Here is a 25,991-nt window from a genome sequence, read left to right as displayed (position 1 = left end):
TTCACAGAAAACATGTAACTGAGAAGTTTCTTCGATGGGGAATTTGGTGGCTGACAAAAAAGCTGCAAAGCGGCATGTTTCAGTGACTGGGAGCTGCAGTGAAATGTTGAGATGCCCTCCTGCTGTTACACAGAAGCCGCATGCGGCACACATCTCTTACCGAAATCCAATGTAAGCAACATTCCATTTCAGCACAGCAGTCCGTGCCCAGAATCGCATCTATTCTTAATCCTTTGCCATTTATTCCCACACAATACTGTAAATACTTCATAAACATATCTCTGAGAAAACGTCAAAGGATGAGGTCTTTCGACAACATTGCAATCTTTTTAGGCTGTTATGAGGGCACAATATTTATACTTTTAAGAAACAAATCTTTTATATTTAGCCACAGTGAGAGCTGTAGGCAGTTCCCGACATAAAGATTGATGGAGTTGACACACTCCCACCCCCTCAAAGGACTCCTCACAAGAAGCTTAGACATTGGCAACAGCCATGTTCCCAACTACTCATTTCAACGCCTGCAAGAATATTGGGATGGGTTCAAGTTCCCAGGTTCCCTCTCCATCCAGAACCCATTTCTTTCAGGAACACAACTTCTGAGCATATCGCAAAGAATCACACTTCACCAAGAATGCCTTAATAATGTCAACAGTCTGAACAGACACGTGACTGCGCGTGGAACCTTGTGAGCCTCGATGTATTCGGCATTGAAGAAACACGACCCAGATGTCTAACGACTCTTATTGATGCCGGCCTCAGTGATGACACCATTAGGGTGTCGCAGACACAGACCAGGGCTTCACTGGAGACGTTTGTGGAGGATGTTTTAGTCTAATGACCATTGACATGTCATTCCTTTTCTGACATTCAGGTCAAGTAGAATGAATGGAGGCATGAATGAATGAGGACTGAAGAAATTGGTAATATTCTGCTACACACTCTTAAAAATAAAGGTGCCAAAAGGGTTCTTTGCAGCAATGCCATAAAACATTTCTTGTTGCCCAATTAACTTTTTAGTCAAAGGTTCTTAAAAAGACTAATTTCATTTTTACTCTATGAAAGCCTGACAAAGCTAGAAACCCTTATTTCTAAAAGTCTATGCCCTGTGTTTAGTAACATTAAGAACCAAACAAAATGATCAATCCACCTATATGTGTAAGAACACCAGAGATAAGTACATAGAAAGATAGATAAGATACATATTAGTCAATTTAAAGACAACATATTATTAACATCATTAACATTTCTTTACATTTTCAGTTGAGTTAAACACGTTGAATAGACTTCATTGGTTTATTGAATCTTCTTGGTTACAGTAGAAGTACATTTCCAATTAATTCATCCGATTTGCAGATGCATTCAATCTATACTTTTTTATCAGAAGGTTGTGATATAAGTTCTTACTTATTAGTAAGTTTATTTATTTTTTTATTTAGCCTTGTTGTTCAAGCACTGTTGAGCTTGTGCAGAGGCAGCAGCTTTTGCCAGAGGGGAACTGGAATCCCCTGGTTGGGCCTGGGTTCTCCAGGTTTTTTTTCTCGATTGGAGTTTTGGGTTCCTCGCCACCGTTTGCACACTGTTTTGCACTATTTGCCTGGCCGAGGGGGCTGCTGTAGAATTCAGAAGATTAACAAAATTAAAATGGCATATAGGAATTTATAGTCCGTTTAATATTTACATTTACATGGCAGACGCTTTTATCCAAAACGACTTATATTGCTTTATCCTATACATAGGTATTTGCAAACCCCTGGGATTGAACCCACAACCTTGCGTCGTTAACCCAATGCGCTTAACACGGAGCTACATGAAAGCTAATTGACCCGTGGTTCTCTCTCCTTTATCTTAAATGTGTTCTTTCACTGTGTGTGCGTGTGAGCGAGTGTGTTTGCGTGTGTGCGTCTATATCGATGTGTGTATGTGTGCATATTGTGTGTATATTGTGTGTGTGGAGCATTTGTATGTGTGTCTTTTCACCTTTTTCTTGTTTTTACAGGTATATGACTTTAGTTGTTTTAATTGTAGTCAATATGTCTCATGTACAGCGGTTTTGTAACAATGAAAATTGTAAAAAGCGCTTTATAAATAAAGTTGAGTAGAGTTGAGTTGATAGTGAATACCTATATAGAAAATCACACCTTCCATTTGCACTTTGTGTCTTCAGAACCTAGTATCTGCAAACAAGCTATTTTGTGTTAATTTAACTCTTCACCCAGATCTCAGTCAAACTATTTTCTTTTACTGTCGAGCCAAACTCAAGCCAGGTTTCAGCCAAACTAATCAGTCAGCTTTCTTTTGGCTGACCAGACACATGCCGGAACTCTGCCTAATGCTGTTTATCACTGTGGAAAAAACAATGCCCGAATCAAGCCAGAAGTTTCAAATACGAGCCATATTTGGCCCTGAATTGGTTGTTTTCTTGTCTGGGTCAACAGCCTTCTATACATCATCAGGCTTCTCCTCGTCCATTAAATCTAATCCTCAATTATACAGGGACCTTTGCGATTAGCCAAATTCTCAAATTGGATGAAACCATTACCGTGTGAGAGGACACACCAAAACACTATGCGATTATGTAGTCCAATGTCGTAATGTAGTGGTTAGGACTCAGGGCTGGTAACCAGAAGGTTGCTGGTTCAATTATGGCTCTACAAATGATTTAAGGCACCATTATGGTACCCATGAGTGAAAAATTTGAATTCAGGATGTTGCTTAAAAATCTTTGGTGCTGTTCAATGGCAACAAAAAATACAGATAAGATCATTAGAAATCATAAATCGTTACCAGACCAAACATACCCCACCTACCACCACCATCCCTTCCTCTGACAAGCCCAGACCAGGAAGATGCTTGGATTGGTGTGAAATCGATATTTAATGGGAACACTCGTGTCTGTGTGTGTAGGATTGGTGATGTGCGTCTCAAAGGATTTTCGAGGCTAAGCGTATGTCAGGGGAGATATTTATTGTGCATGCGCGTGTGTACGCCGTTAAGCTCAGATTGGTGTGAAATTGTGGTTTAATGGACAGGAAATGGTGTGTGTTATTTTTGGAGCAGCCCTCTCTCATCGCCTCAGAAACTAATGAGACACGGCCTCTCCAGGAGACCGAACGCACACAGACGAACAGCTATCAGTTACACGCCTCAAACCTACACACTCATTTGTCATTTAGAAACAGAGATGTACCCCCCATTTCGCTGATATATACACTGTCACCAAAACATTTTTAGTTTCAGTGTTAGTCTTGGAAATTCCAACACACAAATGAACATGGTTACACACTTGTGAATCAAATAAAAAACTTAAAGTACTGCTTAAATCTGCATTGACATGAAAAGGTGAATTCAAACAGGTAAGAAATACAGTTGTAGCAGGAAATGTCAGAAATGATAGAGAGAACTTTGAAAGAGTTTGAACCCTTTCAATTCAATTTATTTATACAGAGCTTTTCACAATGTGAATTGTTCCGAAGCAGCTTTACAGGAGCAAATCAGAAAAAAAGAAAAACACAGAAAGGTAAAACACAGCACAGCGCATGTTGTTAATAGAACAAGCAAGTTCATTCTAATAAATAATATCTAATAAATAAGTCGATAGTTGCAGTCTCCTCGTGAGCAAGCCTACACTGCCCTGCTGTGGAGGGGAACCCAAACTCCAATGATGAATAATGAAAAAAAAAAAAAAACTTGAGAAACCAGGCTCAGCCGGGAGGGCAAGATCTCGTCTTACGTGTCATAGCTGCACTCAGCGACCCCGACCAAAAGTCACCGAGCAAATATCCACAAACAAGAGGGAGGGCCCACAACCTGCGACCGAGGAAGTCCCACTGGCAGAAACTGTGGAGGTCCAACCCGGTCCCACTCCGTGTTCAACACCAGAAAACAGAGGAACAACCATGGAAAAATAGTAATGGCAGAATGTAACTTTATTCCTCTGTTGGCCGAAATCGACCACAAAACAAGACCAAACTGGACCCACACAGCCCCAGCAAATGAAACCCACCCAACCACATCCAACAAGCCCCTTAACAAACCCACCCAGAAACCTCCAATCAGGGCCACTGAATGCAGCTATAACTTCAAACTGCTGCCTTGTGATGTAAGTTTAGCATTAAATACCAAGAATTGTAACCTTTGCTTTTGTTTGGGGATGGAATTGTCAGAGCTGGGATGGTCAGATGGTCGCCTTTCTCTGGGGTGGTGATGGAATTGCCTGAGATGGAGCTGGGATGGTCAGTCAGTCCGCAGGCTCTCGCAGGAGGATGGCAGGGATTTTCAGCTGTAGCCATCGCAATTGGGGATGGGCCCATGACGTTCATCTGGGCCTGGCGGAATCTCTCCCTACCTCGGGATGGGCATCCCGAGGAGGGGGCAGAAAGAGAATAAGTAGCGTAAATTGGGAGAGTGCGTCTTACCCTCGAATAGTATCAGGAAGGCTATTCCAGAGTTTAGGTGCTACATATGAGGAAGCTCTAACCCCTTTGGTGGATTTAGTTATTCTAGGTGTTATCAAAAGTATGGCGTTTTGAGATCTTAGAGAGCGTGATGGGCTGAAAGAAAGCTATGTTATGTAGGAAGGGGCTAAACCGTTTAAAATTAGGTCATAAAGGTGACCTCATGGCAAAGGGTCCATTTAGTCAGAAACCACACATACATACACTCTCACACTAGTGTTGTAGTACTCGAGACCAGTCTCAAGACCATTTTTTGATGGTCTTGGTAATGTCTCGGCTGTCATTGGTCTCTATTGTTTATTTTATAATTATTCAATAAACCTTAAGTTAATAAAGGACTAAGGTTTTAGACACAATTATCACTCGTTTCTGTTCTATTTTGACTCCATTTGACAAATCTACAACAAATCTGAACATTTGTGCAAACCTGAGCAACACACAGCTATTTTGCTATTGATTGTATAAAAAAAGCAATGAAACTAATTAAGTCATTGAATATTTTGTTTTGTTGAAGGTCACAGAATTTATCTTTGATATTTACTGTTTTTTTTGTTTAGTTGTTGGAATTTTTACCTGCAGAGAAATTGTAGGTGGTTGTTTAAACATGGAACATAAAAGGTCCTTCACATAAATTTCTGCACAATAAATCTCCCAAGTTACTTTTATCATAATTTTATTATGACTTTACATTTTTTTGTCTCTTTTGAATTAATTTTGGGAGTGCTGGTCAAGGCAGGTCTCTGCCTGCCTTGGTCTTGTCCTGGTCTCAGTTTTGGTGGTCTTGACTCCAACACTATCTCAGACACACTCAAAGTCACTCAAACTCATCATATCTCAATAAACTAGTCCAGATGTGATGTAAATATTAATTTTAAGAATTAAATTCTGGCCAAATTGCCAATCTTCATATCAATCAGAGGGCCCAAACATTTAAAGAAATAAAGACCAATAACATGAGCGCATAAACCATTCAAAGTCTGTTCATGTGCCCTCAGTTAAAGTGCTCTATGCAGTGGGTGTGAATGGTTTGATCATGTCTTGTTTCTTCCTAAATGACCTCAGTTTCATGGACTGCCAGCGCAGGAGGCAGTGTGATGCCACATGGACCTTCAAAATGATACCTGTCGAAAAAAATGAATTACTGAACATTCGAAAATAAAAATGTACAGTATTTACATTATCCATTATTATAAAATATAGATAAATTATTGATAATGTGTTGATTCTACACATGATATCGTTATTTGTTTTAAAATTTCAATAGATATTGCGATATTGTTGTTATGGCTATATCTAATGGCCACGATAATTGTGTAATGAAAATCTGATATTGTGACACCTAAAGCAGCAGTAAAATCTGTTTTGTAAAATTCACGGTTCACTGTAGGGATATTAAAAACATAATTGGTACAATTAAAAAAAAACATGAAAATTACTTTTAACACAGTGAAACAAATCAATAGCAACAAAAACGTGAGTTTTATTTTTGTACCTTTTTAAATGTTTGCAGTAATTGTAAACATTCATTTTATCAAAAACTATATAAAAGGAATAATTATTTGCATTGCTTTAAGATTTGGCTAAAATTAATTGTATTTGTGTCAAAATAAACAACCAAAAATTGTAAAGTAGAGGAAAACTGGATATGAATGTAAACTAAGGTCATACGTGTGTTAGACCAAAACTTAAATTTAAATGAATGAATTATTTTTTGCTATTTAATCTGTTAAAAGTGTTTAATGAGTGGCATCTATGTGACTAATATTGTGTGTATTTGTATATCTTACATAAAGTTCTTAGTGGCAGGTGTGCATTCCATGTTAAATTCAGCTACAGGCACACCTCTAGCTGCCACCTGCGGAGCAAACATGGCCGCTGGGTAAACTATGGAGGAGGTGCCCACCTAGAAACAAAAAAACCACGTCATACACACGCAGAATACACTTCAATGTGACAAGTTCCTCATAAAAAGGTGTCACCAAACACCTGAGAATTGACAATATTGTTTTGCATCACATATATTTAAGCAGACATGCTTACTTTTAAGCATTGAGGGAGCACTAGGTTGAAAGCTCACAAGGTTATTAGAAGCATAGCCTTAATAGATTGATGTACAGTATATATACTCACAACTAAACAGAGATCACACTTTTCCAGCTCCTGCTCAACGCTGGTGAGAATATCAGCGTCCAGAGTTTCTCCAAACCAAACCACATGAGGCCTTAGTAAACCATTACAACCCCTCCTCTCACATCTATAAACACAGATTACAAAAGTAACGCCTCTGAACAACTCACTCATAAACATCTGCTGTCCCCTGTTGGAAAAAGGTGTTACGATTCTCAATCACATCTCTATAAAGTCTTTTTGTATTGCACTATTAGATCTGAAGTGCTTTAGTGGCAGTGAGGGACATTTACGTTGCAAAAAAATCCTTAAAACCACGTGTGGTACTATAGCAGTCCTGATTTAGTATTACATGACTATTCCCCCCCCCCACTCTCAAAACTAAACAGGCTTACAGCATGTTTACATAATAAAACAAACTAACGGTCTGCATTCCAGCTGGATGTAATTTGATTTGTTGCGGCACTGGACACAATGATTTGTAGGCAGGGGTGGGCGGTTGTTGGTGGAAGCGAGCGGTCTGGGATTAAAACATATTATTAAACACAGTTCTCTGCTCTCTGTGCTGTTGGGAAGACCTGTATTTTGAACTGTCCAAATTTGCTACTAAAATCTGATTCAGAGTCTTCACAGAATTCAGCATATATATATATATTATAATATTTCAGGAGATCTAAAAATGTCCTTCATTCACAAAGTTATACTATAAAACCCGCCTCATGTGTTTGCTATTACAAATTGTAGCTAACTGGTCATGCTTTTAGCTACTACTAATTATGTAGTGTAAACTCATGTATTTAAGACATTTTATTATTTTTGAATCAAACACAAATAACAAGTACAGACAATGCTCAGAGTTGTCTTTAGGATCCTTTTGGGGCATATTTCGGAAAGTTTAAAAAGGAAATTCACTCCCAGAAAGATTGTTCAGCATTTCCAGTCGGATTGGGAGACAGTGAGTGTTGAAATATTTGCTTGTTGTTGAGCAAAATAAACAATTGTTTAAACAGTTCCATCTTGCAGCAAAAAAATATCATGTAAATGTCCAATTTTTTAAGTTTACCATTAAGAAATAAGGATATTGAGCTTTGAATATAAATATGAAATACATTATTTTGTGTGTCAAAAATGAAACCTACAAATAAAGCGATCATTACAAACTTTCTCAAGAACACCAAAGAAGATATTTTGAAGATAGGTAAACAAACAACACTGGACCCATTAAACACTGAAAAAAATAACTTGTATAATATACTTAATAAAATCCTTGTCACAATGTGCGCAAATTTTTTTTAAGTAAAATTTGCTGCTATAATTCAAGCAAAACCTGCTAACCTCAATAAAGTAAATTCTACTTATTAAATACATTTAGTTTTATTTAGAATATCAAGTAAATGTTATTTAAGGTAAACAAAATTGCGCTCAACTAAACATGTATCTAACTCAAACTTCACAGATCACTTACTTCATATTGAAAGGTACTATTTATTACAACATGTCAAGTAACAAGAGACTAGTGGTCTCTGTACTGGCATTAGCACAGTAACTGCTCAATAAGTGAAATTACACTGACTACTAGCATGCCTCCCTATGCTTAGGCACAAGCCCCGCTCTTCTGAACAATGGTAACAACTTAAAAACCCAAACTTAAAAATAATACCAAAACTCTCCTAAATCTCAAAGATAAATCAACAAAAACAAGTCTTTCTTTTTACCGAAAAATTTAAAATGACAGTTAATCTTGAAAATTAATCTCCCAATGCAGTCAGATACAAAGCATGCTAGAACTACAGATCAACAGCCGTGGTAGTTATATCTACAAAATGTATTTATGTTTTCTCAACACAAAATAAATAAGTAAACCTAATTTGACCAATTTAAATGGGTTAAACATCATAAAATTGAGTTGGATTTACTTTAAAATTTCTTCAATAAAAATTACTCAAACAAAACAATTAAAATCTAAACAAATAAAATGAGAACATTTCATTGCCAAGCTTTTTACGTTATTTTAAATACATTTTCTACATAATTAGAGTTTGTGTAATTATAATTTGTGTATGGTCACGAAACCAAAGACACAAAGAGAGATTTCTCAAAACAGCTTTTTTTGTGTGTGTGTTTCATGACTAATGATGACAGAAGTCAGGTTCAATTAGTTTCGTAACCATCATTTATTCTATCTCCATTAAAACAGACAGCACACTCACAAACCTGGGCAGGTGCTCCACTGGTATTCTAGCATCCTTGGCAATGGGGTCAGGTTCTCTGAGTATTAAAAAAAAAAACAGAGAACAAGTTGAGAGCAGTTGTAAATATTTTAAGTGGTTATAAAAGAAAGGTGACGTGTTTGTGTTACCCTTTCCCTTCCAGGGCAGGGCAGATTGGACTTTTATGGTTGGCCTTGACCTCTCCACAGCTCATGCAACGAGTTTTAAATAAACTACCTATAGAGAAAAGTGTGTCATTAAATAAAGGGAATAAATCTAAAAGAGATAATTAATATAAGAGATAAGATAACTACAATCCATATAGCAGCAGTCTGGCTCTATGAAGCTCAATTTTGAATCTTATTGGTTCTGAGACATGTGCCCAATGCCGGCATTATGAATTTATAAGGAGGGTGTGTAATGATGTAATGATCCAAATGTCTCCTTTTCTCACCGTGGATCTCATAGACATGTTTGGAACCAGAACGATGGTGCAGCTCATCAATATTCTGAGTTATGACCACAACAGAGCGCCCCTGCTTGCTAAGACGGGACTCACACTCCGCTATAGCCAGGTGTGCTGGGTTAGGCAACTTGCTTTGCATTACCTGCATGTTGAAATTAGTTATTAGTCACAAATTTATCACCATTCATCGGATTTACATGCAATTCTAAACTATTAGAACTAGACATTATTTATCGGCATATTTTTATTAAAGGCACAGATCACCCTAAAAAAATTTTTTGAATCATAAAATCATAATTTACATAACGTAAGTGTCTATTCAAAGTCAAATAATTTTTGTGAACTACAAACAGACCTTGAAATGTGACTTTTACATCTGTTTTCCATGCAATTACAGTGAATTGTGACTGACACTGTCTAGCACTTGTTTATTTTTTAAATCATGACATATTCCTTTCATATTAAATGTCCAGTATGTCAAATGTTCGACAAGTAAATTTTGTTGTAAATAAAAAATTACTTACGTCTGTCAAACAATTAATCGCATTTAGAATAAAAGTTTGTGTTTACATAGTATATGTCTGTGTACTGTGCATATTAATTTTGTATTATAAACGCATACACATACGTAGGAAATATTTACATGTATTTATTTATACTTACCAAGATTTTTTATTATATATACATTTTATTAATTTTTATAATTTTCTTAAAGATGTGTATGTATGTGTAATTGTGTATGCTTCTATAAATACAAAATTCATGAATTTTGACAGCCCTAAAATAAATGTGATATTGGTTATTTTAGATCAGCTACGCCCCCTTGTGGTTTCTGTTTTCCTTTTGCCACCAAAAATTAACCCTGACATTTCTGAATGTTTTAAGATTCCTTTACTGCAGTTTTAGGCTGGTTAATACTATGCAAAACATGCATAAACAAGTAATCAAACTTGCAATTCTCTTCCTGTTTTTCTTTTGTTTTTATGAATATGCAAAGGAGTTGCTTAGAGAAACAAACGGCATGATTTTGTGATCCAGTTATTCCATTGTCAGTAATGTGCCAGCTACCTCACGTCTGTAATGGTAGAACTCCCACACTAAAGACGGATCTCGAGAGAAGGCACTAGGAGTAGCCAAATCCTGTCAGAGAAAAAAGACACACGCTAACTTTCACTCAGTCAGGGTTTGACGTATCATATTTCATAACAGGTGTGAGTCTCAAACTGCCATGTCTATAGAACAGCTTGAGAAGAGTGAATAATGTATATGAAATATCAGAAATTATTTCTATTGTGATGGCAATAAATAAAAATACAATAACAGTGTAAATGGTGACTTCTATTTCTCTAAAAATGTATTACAAAACTGTCAAAGATCAATACACAACCCTACACAAGGTTCTTCCCATTTCTACTTTGGAAATTATGAAATATCTTAAAGGCAACCATAAAGTGAAAATGCTGTTATCATTTACTGACCCCTCTTGTCATTTCAAACCTGTATGACTTTCGTTCTTCTGCAGAACACAAAAGAAGATATTTTGAAGAAAGTTGGTAACCGAACAACGGTGGTACCCATTGACTTGCATTGGTTTTATACAACAGACGTGAAAGGAGCCTGCCATTGTTTGGTTGTTCAGTGAGTAAATGATAAGAGAATTTTCGTTTTTGGGTGAACTATAACTTTAAATAAGAATACAAACTACAAGAGTGTAAAGGTCAAACATTTGTTACATACTATTACATTACAAGTAAATATTTTTACTTCCGTTTGTATTGTGTGTGCAATCTACACTATATTGAAAATGTCTGTGTGTATGGGTGGTCCTGGCAAACCGAACAGTGTCTCAAACTAAAAGATGTTTATTTAAAAATGTGAAATTGCAAAACGGTTTAGGGTGAGGATTAGGCGATACAATATAAAGTGCGTACTTTAGATTATAAAATTCATTCATTATTTTTAAAAGTGCCAACAAAACATGGAGACCCAGCATGTGCGTATTACCTGTGCCTGCCATTTCCTCCAGTAGCCCCCCTGTCCCCTGAAAGTTGGTACTCCGCTCTCTGCACTAACTCCAGCCCCAGTAATGATAGCAATGTTCTTTGCTTTGGCAAACTCCTTCCGAAACTCTGCTAAATCTACACAACACACTTTGTGTGAGAACATATTGTAAACCCGACAATAAACGTCCCATCCATTAACATAACAGTACATCAACCCCCAGAATATATTCATCAATATAGTGCAAGCATTTTACTTGAGCTTGGTCTGGTCATGTCAGGGGCTCTCCAGGTTAGCCTTACTGGCCGGCAAAGATGAGAGGTCAGCCCCCTACACACCAACCGCCGCAAAATCATTTGGGATAAAGCTGCTAACCAATGAAATCTAAAATACAACAAATAATAAAGACAAAATGAAACACAATTTAACTCACCAGCTGACATGTGCAGCACGAAATGGTGTAACTATATCTCTTCCTTGTACTGTGAGCAGCTGCTTTTTTACTAGAAAAAGGGGGAGCCCAAAACTGTCTGAAGGGTTGGGAATATACTTCTTTCATTCATTTTAAGGAAACAAAACAGACTTTCATAAGTATTAACAAATACTTAAAATAACATATATAAATATTTAATAATTTAACAGTTGTACGATTGCAGACTTAAGATTTAATGTAAAGAATACATTAGTTTACACTGGCATGGTGTATTATTATTATTATAATTATAAGCTGTTCTTGTCTGGCTTTTTATCCTTACTAATATTTTCATCTACCAAGGCAGTCTTAAACAATAACATCTGAATATCATGACTAGGCCTTTTGCAGGACACAAACGTTACAAATATCGGAACCTTGAAGGACATTGTAAGAGTTTTCACAGCTTTGCAATGGGTGTAACTTCGCATGCTCTCGATTGATTGAGTATGCATTATATTTAAGCGAAATTACTGTAAAAACAATGAAAAGTCTGATAAGCAATTAAAATAAACTTTGATAAACAAGGTCAAAGAGGAACAGGACAGCAGCGGTTAGTGGACAATATGCTGGTTTGTTAATCGTTCAGAACACATGAAAGGAAGCTCTCACCTGCGTGCGCCGCTTGCTCATCCAGTACGGGGCTGGTTTTAGTTGACGGGGGCAGAAAATGAATCCTGTACTTACTTCATCCACTCAGATACTGCCATGAGTCATTTAAAGACCAGTGCGATGTCAACGCTTTGGGCAAAATTGCACGTACAACTAAATGAGAAAGAAATAGCCTAGACTGCGTCAAATGTTATGAATTAAAAACTTCTTATTACACAACCACAGTTTAACTCTAGGGGGCGCTAGGCGGCCCATGAAGCGAAATATTCCGTTTTAGCGGATTCTTTTTTTAAATTTCAAAGTTTTGAATAAGCAAAAATGCATGACAAATTATGATGTAAATATATTCGATAGATATCTCAATAAAGTAAAAGCATCTTAAACAGAGAATGGCTCCAAATGAACAGCGAAGAAACGTGACAGGAACGTTTCTGTTACGTTAACGTTACTTGTTCTGCTGTGCGTCTGGAAATCATTTCTGCTTATAAAACGTCACTGAGAGGTTAGAATACCGATTGCACTTAAAATAGTTAAAAGATATATTATTAGTTTTACAACATCCGGGCCGATGACCCCGCCCCTTACAAGATTATTTTATGTTATTTGCCGTTCTATGCATTTGTTCTATTAGAGAAGTACCCTCCCTGATTCTGCGCTCATTTAAAGTGAGAGCGCCCTTTAGTGGGCCAGAGACCAAATCACATACATTTTTATGTTTGTAAATATTTATAAATGTATTGATATATTTCAGGGTCTATTACTGTACAGCACCACCGTCCGGCCAAGCCCAATTATCCCACTTTTCTTTTTTTAACATAACTTTCCACAAAACGTGATGTTGCTGATTTATTCACATTTTAAAAATGCAAATTATATTTATAGTGTATGTGTCTTATACAATTATATTTGTGAGAACATGGTGAAATAGCCTGAGCAGGACACTTTTAAAAATAAAGGGACTAAAAATGTTTTTAAAGCAATGCCACATAGAATAACAATTTTCCCAGGGCTATTCAGTCAAAAGTCCTTATAAGAACCATTTCTTTCTTACCTTTCATATAGTCTTAAAACAACGCTTTTCCAAGACAAAGAACCTTAGGTGAAACAGGGAGGTTTGTTGGACATTAAAGGTTCTTTCTGCCATTGTGTATCATCTTCAGTTTTTAGGAAAAACCTCAATACACATATGTGTAAATGGCTTACTTCTGGGGGGAAATGGTCCCAAAAGGATGTTGAAGCAGAATCGTGTCCTGATTAAACCACTTTCACAAACCTCACACTTTTTGTCCATCCATTTCTTCATAAAATGAAGGATTTTATATATTTTATCTGTGTTCTATATGTTTTATCTAAGGGTTTATATCAATTGCATTTTCTGTGTGCTTTTTCATTGTGATTATTACTTATTACGGCTTACCTAATATAACATTGCATTATTTTACTATGTTGATTAGGGTCTCAGAGTTAAGGGAGAATATTAGTGCAAAATGGTATTTTCAACAGGATGTGGGGGTTGTGTGTGTGTGTGTGTGTGTGTGTGTGTGCAGCATTCCAGGCAGGAAAGGAGGACAGGAGAGTATGCTACACATCAACGCACATACCCATATAGCGTGGGGTCTAAGAAACAAAGTTTATGTGGAAACTGGGTGGGGGAAGTGTGTTATCTTGCAGGTAGTAAAAGAAGAAGGGAGTACGAAAATATCAGATGAAGCATCACTCCATTGGACACAAAGAAAGCAGCAAATGTGGAGGCGCTCAGGGGTTGGCCACGGTCCGAAGCAAGCTGGAAGATACACCCACACATACACATATAAAAATGTTGTAAACCATTGAGGCGGGGCAGAATCTCTGAAAGACATTGTGTCTGAGATTGTCCAGCGCGCTGTTTCTGATCAATAAACTTCAACATTTGTTAGAGTTATTTGAGCTGCCTTCCTCTTCAATTTTTGACCACGCAGGACTACAAAGTCCATCAATAACCTTATGCTTACATCCTCTTGAGAAAGAGGGACAAATGTGTTAATGGCCTTGAAATATTTGGTTATTTAGGCTACCAAGTACTTATCCATTACGTCTTAAAATTAACTTTGTTTTGTAAATTAAAAGAAACACATTGATGTAAGCTCTTGCCCTTTGCATTTGGAAACACATTCTGGCATTGGAGTTATGTGAAAAAAATTACTGAAGGATAGTCTGTTTAATAATGAAATGATTGTCTTTTCATTCGATGTGCACTACGAGAATGTTTTTGTTGTTTGTGTTATTAAAAAAGCATACACTCATAAGGGAGGGTCAAATCCAGAAATTACAGCTTGCACAGCTTGCATTAGTGTTGATGTGTCATGCCCACACGTGGACATGAACAGACATGCTCTGTCACATTAGTCTGGAGTTATTATTTTTCAGAAATGTTGCTTGTATTCTCAAATTGGCAAACCACTAAAATTTGAGTCAGAAATCACTTGAAGTATAGACAGACAGAAGGAAGAGAACAGCAACTTAAACAGACTAAAGTCTGGGATTTGTCTGAAACACGCCCACAGTTACACAAAACAATAAATTGGCTCCTCCCATTACAACTTCATATGCGAACACTAGACACAGAAGCACAACTCTCTCTCTCCCCCACATAACTGTGGTATAGTTTGTTTTGTTTTCTCTGTTTTTTAGCTCAAACTGTAAAATATGGCAGAAGAAGACACTGGTATTTATGTCAACCAGGAACAGTTCAGCTGTCCCATCTGCATGGACCTTCTGCGGGACCCCGTGACCATTCCTTGTGGACACAACTACTGCTTGGACTGCATTAAACGCTTCTGGGAACAAAAGAATCAGAGGAAAGTCTGCAGCTGTCCAGAGTGTAGACAGACCTTCTCCCCGAGACCCACTCTCAACAAAAACACACTTTTCGCTGACGTTGTTGAGAAGTTGAGACATACTGGAATCCGCTCCCATGCCATGCCTGGAGATAAGATCAATGAAGGCATTTCAAAAGAAAAGCAGGAACTCATCATGTATTGTGAGGTATGTCTCTCTTCCGAACTTAACTTGACAAAGTTTATATAAAACTTCATGATTACTTTCATGTCTTAAGCAAACATGTTGTGCGTAACAGATCAGTACTTTATGTACCAGATGGCTCCAAATAACATTTTGACTCACCTAAAAGCCACACCTAAAATGTATAAATGTCATTCAATTGAAATACATAATAATAATAACAATAAATATATTTATAATAAAAATAGCTTTCAATTTACTTTAATAGCAGAAGCGCACATTTTCAAGTGTCAGTTTGTTAAAATAGCACATATAGTACAGGGATGCCGAGGTGGACTGTATTTATACACTCAAGTTCATTTTTCTATGTCCAATATTTTCAAGAGTGTTTTTATTTATTTTACTTTAGTACATTATTACGCTTATAGCATAATTTAAGGTACTTTTTACTGTTAGCACATTCAAAATGTACTTTATTACTTTTATTGAAGTAACATTTTTGAGTAAAAGTAAGAAAGTAGGCTACTATCTTTAATATTAAGTATTAAAGGTAGAAAAACATAATTTTTATGAAATGTAGTGGAGCAAAAATTATGATATGCATTATAATGTAGCAAAGTAAAAAAAAATCAAAAGTAAAAACACTGATGAAGTACAGATATTTGTAAAAGTACTTATATAGAGTAAAATATATACGATATGTAAGTTCCTCGGTTTTACTTCATTCACTGATTTAATTAATTTACTAAAACCTTAAGACCAGTTAACTTAAAGTAAAGGCTAAAGTAAATTCTAGGCAAGTAAACTGCATGTTTGATGATCTGCTATCTAATGACATATACTTTGCTGGTTGGTCACGGTACATTATGTTTTGTCATTGTGCATAATTTCATGGTTTAAAGCAAGAGCTAAAGCAATCCCAGAGAAGATGCCAGCAAATAATAAGGGAGCGAGAGGAAGAGCTGCAGCATCTGAGTCAAGCCGTTGTCATTCTCAGAGTGAGTATAGAGTCCTAATGGAGAAAAGGTTTGTTTGGAGATTCGTTACATGTAGACTTTTACAGTCCTGGATTCATCATTTCTCAAACAGAGTTCTGCCCAGTCAGCAGTTAAGGAAACAGAGAGGATCTTCAGTCAGATGATTCAGTCTATCAAGTCTTTGTGTTCTGAGCTGACAGAGATGATAAATGTAAAGGAGCAAATGGAATTAGACGAGGCACATGGATTTATGGAGAAACTGGAGCAGGAGATCGTAGAGATGAAGAGAAGAGATGCCGAATATGACCAGCTTTCACACCTTGATGATAAGAGTCAGTTTCTAAAGGTAACATTGGTTGCGGTCACATGCATAAAGTACTTTTTTTGTTTCTTGCTGAAAGAGTTTGTTTTGTCTTTTCAGAGTTACGAGCCACTGCGTGGTCTGCCACGGTTGGAGATTCCTCCTGCAGTTCTGGTCAATCCAGACTTTTCTTTTGAGTTGGTGTCGAGAAAAGCGACAGATCTGAGTGATGATATTAAAGATCTGTGCCAGAAAAAATCTGAGAAATTAGCAAAGAATGGTGAGGCGATGTCTGAATATTCCACCTGTTGCACCAAAACAGCCCAAAGGTGTTTCCGGATATACAATTTTTACTCTTTTAATTCTACTATATATGAAGAGCATAGGTGGCCAAAAGTGATGTCCAATGGATATATTTGCCTTTTACTCAAATATTTTTAATTACAAAATGTATGTTCGGTGTTGGGATAATGTTGCATAGTGTAAACTTAAGATCAGCTTTGGGAAGAATTTAAGGGAAAAAAACATATGACACATGCACAAAGCATTTTTACTCAAGGGTCAAGAGAATGACTACATAAAATTGCTACGAATAAATAAACAAACATTAATAACAGCATGGTTCAATCTAACCCAAGGGCATTTCGAAAGCAAATGTTGTACAAATTTGAAAGAAAGTTTGAAAGAAATGGATGAAACTATTAAGAATGTACTGAATGATGTATTTCTTTTTTCAAATACTCATTAATATTTGTTTTTTTAGTACAAAACCTCAAATTTATTCCCACCCCTGAGCCCAAGGTCAGAGAGCAGTTTTTGGAATGTGAGTAATACAGACATGCCATCAAATGCAATCGAATACGCAAAAGCTATAAAATGATAATAAATTACTCAATATGTTTCTCTAAATATCAGATTCAGGTCCCCTGACTCTAGACCTTAACACGGCTCACAGAAACATCAGCGTTTGCAAGGAGAGTGGCGAGATGACATTCAGCAGAACAGCTCTGTCTGTTCCTGACCACCCAGAGAGATTTGATATCTATCACCAAGTCCTGTGCAGGGAGAGCGTATCTGGCCGCTGTTACTTCGAGGCCGAGTGGAGCGGCAAAGGTCCTGTCCAAATAGCAGTGTGCTATGAGGAGATCAGCAGAAAAGGAATTGGTGGCCTATGTGAATTTGGACACAATTTCCAGTCCTGGAGTTTGGTGTGCTCTGATGACTCTTATGCATTGTGGCACAGTGGAAAAGAGACCAGGATTTCCAAAATGCAAGTGTCTCGTAGGATTGGCGTTTATGTTGATTTCCACGTGGGGATTTTGGCATTTTACAGCATCACGGACACGATGATTTTAATTCACAGAATTCAAGTTACATTTAGCCAACCACTGTATCCTGGCTTCAGGATTACCACTGGGTCAAGTTTGAAACTTTGCTATCCACTTTAATTGCAGTTAAGTATGGAGTTTAATGGAGTTCGGTTGGAAGAGCATTGCTTTGAATTATGGGGAAAACACATTCACAGAAAATGTATAGATTAAATGCACTTCAAGTCACTTTAGATAGAATCATGGCTTATGCATAAATGTAGTGTAAATGCGTGCAGTTACTTTGGAAATACAGTACAAGGGCCTTTAAAATAAGCCCTTAAACACAGAACAGTAAACCCTTCAGCCACAACAATAAAGCTGACACTATAGCATCGATGTTTGTCTTATTGCTTTAATAAACCTACATAAAGTAGTAAAAATATGTCAATAAGCACTTTTTCAATACAATTTTATTGTATCAAGCAAACGTGGTCCAGCTAGAAGATATAGAAGACTTTTTTGTATTTATACAAGACCTAGTAATGTTATTGACATATCCAGTGTTTACTTTCAGATAAGCTGCAAGGTCAGATAAGCTGCAAACATCAAGAATGTTGAATTCACATATGAATATCCTTCATTTTATTTGGGGAAACATAAACATCCCATTCCGCTAAATTCTGTTAATTGGGCAACATTATTTCAAGTAACTGAATGCCAGTTTAATAAATTATAACAGTTAACATAAACTAATAATGTATATCATAAAATGTGTTTATTAATCGTCTTTTAGATTCATTTTCGACATATACTTAAAAACTTTTAAAATATGTATACATTTGCATTAGTTAAGAAATTATGAACTAACACTGAACTGTACAAACAAAGACTATTAAATGCAATGATTTTTCATTGCTAGTTCATTCTCCCTAATGCATACAGACATATTGTAAAGTGTTACCATGAATAGTTTCACATTTCTTACACTTAATGCTCATAAAGAGATGAAATGAGAATTGCAATGGCCTTTCGTTCAGAAAGAACACCTGCTAATGTTTCTTCATCTGCTTAAATCATTCCCGGGAGGGAATCAATTTTCAGATACTGATCCCTGGTCAGTAACACAGCATTAGTCCCAAAGATGCTCATGAGACATATGTTCTTAAGCGTATGCTATAGAGTTCATTCATTTCAATGCAGACATTAAATAAACAGTAAATACAAATATTAACATGGAGTCACTGCTAGTTCATTTGCATTTATAAAACACAGTCAATCCCTACTTACAGGGACAAAACTGAAGCTTCACCAGCGACGAAACAGACAGTTTTTGTAAGCCCTATAGACAACATTTCTATGCAAGGCACTAGTAGTACTTATGATTATGAACATACACAGAAACACAGAGAACAGCAGAATATGAGTAAAGTGACAACAGACGTTCTACAGCAAGGTGTAGCTACAACATCACATAACTGCGTGTCTTGTGTGAATAAATAATATTTTATATGACTAAAACATCACCAGGTGACCCACAAATAAAGGCAGAAACATAAGACATGTGTCCCATAGTACACACCCAGTTTGTCCCGTTTACTGTTGCTTGGCAACTGCTTACCTGCAAGGGCACAGCATGCAAAGTGGTTAAACGGGATATAAACTGATTCATGTTGAATCACTAGCTAGAAAGATCATTGTGATGCACACAGAATCAGATAAAGTAGAATTTACATGCGTTTCAACACCAAACCAAATGAAATATTAAATGTTTATTTTTTAAACCATATTTATGACCGACAGCAGGACACAAAACAGGCATTCATGGTTGTGCATTGATTGTATACTCATCTCAAAATACGTCTAAAATAATGTGTGAGGCAGCTGGGCGCGAGAATCTTATAACACGCGTGACTACATTCTGAGGTGAAATTAGAAGTGCAAATTAAGCATTTAAACACACAGGAAGACGAAAGGCCATTGACTATGCAGGGAGTCACTATAAAAATGGCATCAATCTGAAGTCAATGTTACAATGTGGACACGTAATGAGAGACTGTGCGTGAACATGCTCATGTGCATTTACACCCATCAAGAAAGGGTGAGGCTCAGTAAAGGCACAGTAACAAAAAATGGTGACACTTCTAAATCCTAAAAGATAACTACAAAGTAATAAATCCATATTAGTACCAGACTATATTGTTACACTGGACCATTATGACAGAATAACTACTACAATAATTATAAATTTAGCATGCAGTGCATCCCTGTGATCTCGCTGTGAACTGACCTTTATGATAAAACATTAAATTAGTGTTTAAAAAACAACTGCATCAAATCATTGAGTAATGCATTAATATATACTGAACATACCATATAACTTGGTTGTTTTGTGATAGAAAAAAATCATCAAATATCCCCTCTGCGTTTACAATTCTTTTTTGTTTCGATTTAAGTTTCTGATATCAACTCATTTCTCATTTACAGACTATGCAGGGTGTTACATCTCCCAATGTAAAAAAATCTAGAAACAATAATTATACATAACAGACATTAAACAAACACTTAAAAGACACAAACTGTTACAACAATGACCAGATTTGTCTGTAGATAATCCAGTACCTGAGAGCAGTTCATCAATGATGGATTTTGAGTGTTTTGCATTGCATTGTGGGGAGGAGCTGGAAGGCGATCATAGTGTGGTGAGGTTCTCCGCCAGGTAATATAGACTGTATCCATTACATATGATACAGCCATAGGTTACAAAGTGAGGAAAGCAGGTGGTACAACCGTAGACGGCCACTCAAACGTTTATACTTAGGGTCTGTCTCACAAAGCTTGGCATAAGCCTCCCGATTGGACGAGAGTCCGATGTCTTGACCTAACCCACAGGCCTGCTCAATCAAGTGCATGTCTGCCATAATTTCTGAGGTCATCTGACCGAACCACTGGGCATTCACTGCAGCTACAGTCACGCAGACAAAATAAATTAAGATCTGTAAAAAAATTATAATAATTAGCATTCTCTTACCCAGTACAGAAACATCTTACGCTTCATCTGTTAACAAGGACCGTCTATTTTTTTTAAGAGGTCACATAAGTCCTCCTACTTTTGGTTCCCTAAGATATGAGTAAGCAGAAGCATCATGAGTGGGCATTATGACACTTCACAACACAATGTTCCCTACCTGGAAGGCCTCTTTGTCATCCATCAGATCGCTGGGATGGTACATGGCAAAAATAGTGAGGTTAAAGAAAGCACAGGCAGAGCCTATATGCAGGTAGTACGGGAAGAGCCGGCTCTGGATGAAGCCAAACGTGTGCCTGTTTAGATGGTTGTCCATCACAAAGCCTGAATAAAACAACATAATAAACTTGGTGAACTCAAAAGGTGTTCCAGCTCACTTTTGAGCTTTGTTTAAGAAATAATTTATGTCATGCAAACAAAACAGTCCAACATCTGAAGGGGGGATTGCATTTTTTGGCGCCACAATCTTACCTGATATAAAGGTGACCCATATCTGCATTCCCCAGAAGGTGGAAAGAAACATGAGATGGAGGAGTTTAGCAGTGACAGGAGGCTCTCGGTCTGTAGTCATTTTCACCAGCCGGGCACACTCACTTCCACAATGCTGTTTAAAGGTGTAAAAAATGACAGATTATTTTGCTACATACCTTTAGCTTTGTTATTCATGCACCACTTAAATTTGCTGCAATATTACACAGATTTTACGTCAGGCAGCTGATGTGACAGACCTTGTGTTATAAACAAAAGAGGTGGAGACGCTTTCACCTAAATAAGTAAGAGGACATACCACAATGAACCTTACAAAATTACACATAATATAAACATTGTCTGTTAAACTGTCTGTATTGTATAAGTATTATGCGTTGGGAGAAGTAACAAGGAAAAAGTAGCGTTCATTGTGCAGGCGGTGTCATACGCCATGGGCTGTCAACTTAGTAACGTTACGCCTCCAACCCCGGAGTTCAAAAATAAAAATAACCATGGTTTCCCTATCATAACCATAGTGGTATTCGTAGAAGAACTACAGGAACCACAAATGTAAGCAACATTGCAGAAACCACCGTTTAAACATAATATCTGCACTATAACTATGCCACAAAAAACATGCATATCGTGATATAAAAAGCCATGTGAACTTTCTTAATCACGCACGCGCGTATAAAACCCAAATAAACTATTTCACTTATGAAACGCATGCGTAGCGACTTTCTTTCACAACACCGGAGAATGTGTCTAATAGTTGAAATAGCAGCTATTTATACAGTACACAGCCACGCGCACGTAAGAGGTCAATGGAGTTAGCATTCCCGTCCCGTCAGGTAAAGTTACACACTGGCTGTGTTATGAAATAAGTCATATTTTACAGCTAATGCTACATCCTGTCACATGCATAGTCACAGATCTACTCACCGGAAGGTCAGCCGTGATTGTAATTCGTCAGTGCCGGTGTTGTGAAGAAACCTAACTGTGGCCCAATTCGGGAGCTGCAACCTTCTAAGCCCTTAAAAACGAAGACTTGGTCTTCAAAGCAGCCTCAAAAGTCCAAGACGCTAACTGAAATGAGACGGTCTAACGTCAGCCTCGCGGAGGATTTCCTAAATGCGTCACCTGCTGCTCCTGTTGCGTGGTGACAGCCGAGACGCAGGAGAGACGTTTCGGACTTGTTTAAACAAATAAGGAGCCTGAAAATTTACATTTTATTTTTAGAGGACATCACACGTTTATGTAGATTCAAACAGCCCAACAGTATATTAAATTAAACAACCGTAGAAATGTAAAACACAATAAAATTGGGTCGATACCAGAGTATCGATAAACTTCATGACAATACTGTTGTCGATACTTGCGTTGTTTTATCTCTGTGTATTCGGGTGTTAAATGGCGAATAAGAGGCTGTTGCTGCAGCCTGTCATTTTCCATCCCTGTGGCAAGCCGAATTAGCTTTTAATCATTCTCAGGATGTGAATTTTTGATATAAACAAGTTTTTAATTTTTACTAGTAAAAATTATCAATCTTGATATCAACAATGACGTCATCAGTCGCAGAAATGTGTATTCTTAAAATCAAATATTGAATATTTTACTAGTAAAAAACAAAAATTAACTTGTTACTAGTAAGAATGTAAATTTCTGATATCAAGAATTCAATTTTCACTTGTTGAAATGCTCAGTCTTGATATCTGTAAATGAATTTTAACATGTTGCATTTTTTATTTCTGATATCAGGGAATAGATTTCAGATATCAATAAATCTGAGAGTAATTGTAGATAACTAAAATGGCTTTCTTACTAGTAACAATCACATTATTGATTTCAAGAATTAACATTGTCACCAGTGAAAATTTTATTATTGATATCAGATATTGGCATTTTTACATGTAGTAATTTAATTCTTGATATCAAGAATAGACATTATCACTAGAGACCACACTATTAATGATATCAAAAAGGAATGTCTTTTACTAGTAGGAATTGAATTTCTAATATCAGAAATAAGATTTTTGACATGTAATAAATTCATTATTGATATCTGAAATTGAAATTAAATGGAAGTCCATTGTGATATTTAACTAGTAAAAATGCATTTACAGATATCAAGAATACAACAAAAATGAACAACAACATTTAAATGTGAAATTGACCAACCCTGCACATGCTTACAGTTTGACGAATAGGCAAATCCTGTTCAAATGTCATGTAAATTTAAACCTTCAACTGCCTAAACACAGGATAGAAGTGAGGATTTGTGATTTCATATACCGAGAGAGTAAGTTAAATGCAATAACTGAGAGCATGTGACCTGAATATTGATCTCACTTGTCAGAAGATAAAAATTACAGGGACAAAGAATCTTTATTTCAATATCGCTAGATACAAATAAAATCAGTTTTAACGAATACTAATGTAACAAACAAATCATTTGGCAGTGGAAGAACTTCAGTAGAAGGATTTAAAGTTTTCAATGTGACAGAAAATGTGGACAATTGTACATGTTTGAGAAAATGAAAACTGAAGTGAGGACTAGCACAGAGAAGTTTTTTACGTCCCACAGTGCTTCAATATCTGGTAAACTTTGCCATAACATACATTTTTCAAGAGGGTTGTGCTAGCTAGACAAACAGGACAAACTAATATTGTTTAAATATCCGTTGAGAAGAAGCCAGAGGGTAAAAATATACGTTCCCTTTCTGTCTGTCTCTCGACGTTGTGTCCAGAATGACAGATGGGGTTCGCCCTTGAGAACCAATCAACTCTGACTGCTATAGAAAAGGCCAATGAAATTTGGCGAATTCAATTCGCAAGCCGGTCTCCGTCCCCGGATGTCCGGTAAAAGGAAGCGGGCGTGAAGCATTAATTTACCTTTTGTTCTTCGGAGCCTTCCCTCATGACTACGAACAAAACGAATTCAACGAATTCTTCTTCTACATTGCCAGATCTAATACGTAGAGCAGCGGATCATCCCTACCTGCAGCGACCTTCACCTGGGCGGTTCCGGAGGTGCCGAGATTTTTTCTAAAAAGGTCCTTTTCAGGACTGAGCAATCTCCAGTACGGCATGTCCCGCTGTTCTCTTGGGTGCGGTACTCTCATCGAGGAGGGGGATGGACACGATAGCTGCGTTGAGTGTCTGGGAATCCAGCAAACTGAGGCAACTTTCGTTGACACATCTTGCCTGCACAGCGGGTAGATGGTCATACAGAAGTTGCGGTCACGGGTGGCTGTCTTCCTATGGGAACCAGCCACCATTTCGTTGCTACCCGGGCCGTGACGTCGATCCCCGCCAGTGTTAGCAGCATTAGGGATGTGGGGACCTCTGCGAACGTAAACCCGCCAGCCAACTCCACTGGACTGTGCCGGGCAACCCGACCTCACGCCCTGGCGAGGCGTAGGGTCGTACACACACGACAGCTGCCACCACTCTCAAACCGACAGTGCGTGCAGCTGTCCCGCCAGGCAGGCAAAAAGGCGGAGCCAACCTTCCCTCCGGGGACCCCCGCGACATATGGTTAGCTCCACCAGCCGACGAACACTGGCTTCAGAGTCGAGTTCCGAGCAGTGCGTGGCACACCGGCTGCAGGCGCATGGTGACGACGCACCATAACCCCCTGGTCTTCCATGACCTTAAGACGGACTAAGGCCCCTCTGGGCAGGTTACGAGGAAAGTGGTGTTGACGACGTACACCTCCTTTCACCAGCTCCAGTTAGTAAGTGCCTTCGGTGTGAGAGTGAAAAAAACATTCTGTTCTGCAGCCTCCCGCGTTGATTGGCCGGACTCGTGACTTAGTCCCAAGAAATCAGAGTGGCAGTGGGCGGGCATTACTCTACGCAACAAACTAGAGTGACTTGTTCCGACTGCTCTCACTAAATCCTTGGCTGCATGAGAGCCAAATAGTGCATTTCAAAATTAAATGACTTTATCGGCAAATCGGCTTTGAAAATGACCGATATCGATTATCGCCTAAATCCTTAATATCGGCGCCGATAATCGGTCAGTTCGATAATCGGTCGACCACTAATTTATGTAGCCTGTTTGATTTAAAAAGTCAATAATAATATACAAATAAGATGAGAAAATATATCTTCATTCTTAGCATTACAAATAACATGACAAAGTTATATTTTCATTGTAAGAGATTTTTTTGCTATAGGACACATTGATTCGTCAACTACCCAATTAAAAAATCTTATATCAGACACAGATTCTTAACCATCGGTTTTGGTCCTTTATTATTAGGATTTTTTTATTTATCAGGTAGGACATTGAAAAATGAAATTAATATCTCTGTGTGGTTTCTAAAAGCTGTATAAAACCTTTGCCATTTTTCTAAATGTATATTATTTATTATGCTGTTGTTGTTATTATTATTATTATTTTTGTACATGTACCCTTTTTCTCTTACAGTGTCCAGCAGCTCTGTAAACCAAAGCTTATTTATTCTACAAAGCTCCAGAAACAAGTTTGTACTGAACACACCATTTGCTGAACAATGTCCTCTGGTTGGTCTAAGAGACGACATTTGAGAAAAATAGTAC

At 37.4% G+C, this 25,991-nt stretch overlaps 3 protein-coding genes across 6 annotated transcripts; 1 reads left to right on the top strand and 2 right to left on the bottom strand.

Moving 5' to 3' along the window:
• Positions 1-5,113: 5,113 nt before the first annotated feature.
• sirt5 (sirtuin 5) lies at positions 5,114-12,498 on the bottom strand. 4 transcript variants are annotated; one of them, XM_056765178.1, is made up of 11 exons: positions 12,346-12,498; positions 11,695-11,813; positions 11,518-11,591; positions 11,265-11,398; positions 10,329-10,400; positions 9,249-9,402; positions 8,944-9,031; positions 8,799-8,852; positions 6,588-6,711; positions 6,245-6,360; positions 5,114-5,578 (listed from the first exon to the last, which is right to left on the bottom strand). In XM_056765178.1, exons 1-11 carry the CDS (start codon positions 12,364-12,366, stop codon positions 5,506-5,508), a joined length of 1,029 nt encoding a protein of 342 aa, XP_056621156.1. In that variant the 5' UTR covers positions 12,367-12,498; the 3' UTR covers positions 5,114-5,505. The 4 variants fall into 4 exon arrangements, with proteins under 4 accessions (XP_056621156.1, XP_056621157.1, XP_056621159.1 ...); XM_056765179.1 differs by having other exon boundaries at positions 11,695-11,810; XM_056765181.1 differs by having other exon boundaries at positions 11,695-11,764; positions 12,346-12,477.
• Positions 12,499-14,939: 2,441 nt separating this feature from the next.
• Positions 14,940-18,327, top strand: ftr85 (finTRIM family, member 85). Its single transcript, XM_056765028.1, has 6 exons — positions 14,940-15,369; positions 16,248-16,343; positions 16,435-16,668; positions 16,744-16,903; positions 17,387-17,446; positions 17,539-18,327. The coding sequence occupies exons 1-6, from the start codon at positions 15,031-15,033 to the stop codon at positions 18,069-18,071; spliced, it is 1,422 nt and encodes a 473-aa protein (XP_056621006.1). The 5' UTR covers positions 14,940-15,030; the 3' UTR covers positions 18,072-18,327.
• A 1,355-nt stretch (positions 18,328-19,682) lies between these two features.
• Positions 19,683-22,343, bottom strand: si:ch211-121a2.4 (transmembrane protein 205). The gene is given in 5 exon segments (XM_056765029.1): positions 19,683-20,682; positions 20,684-20,926; positions 21,119-21,282; positions 21,430-21,562; positions 21,687-22,343. Coding segments are annotated over 4 exon segments (567 nt in total). The 5' UTR covers positions 21,530-21,562; positions 21,687-22,343; the 3' UTR covers positions 19,683-20,622.
• Between the last annotated feature and the right edge of the window lie 3,648 nt (positions 22,344-25,991).

Source organism: Triplophysa dalaica, chromosome 13 (assembly GCF_015846415.1).
Source record: "Triplophysa dalaica isolate WHDGS20190420 chromosome 13, ASM1584641v1, whole genome shotgun sequence".
Taxonomy (NCBI): domain Eukaryota; kingdom Metazoa; phylum Chordata; class Actinopteri; order Cypriniformes; family Nemacheilidae; genus Triplophysa; species Triplophysa dalaica.
This window is presented reverse-complemented; position numbering and strand designations above follow the sequence as displayed.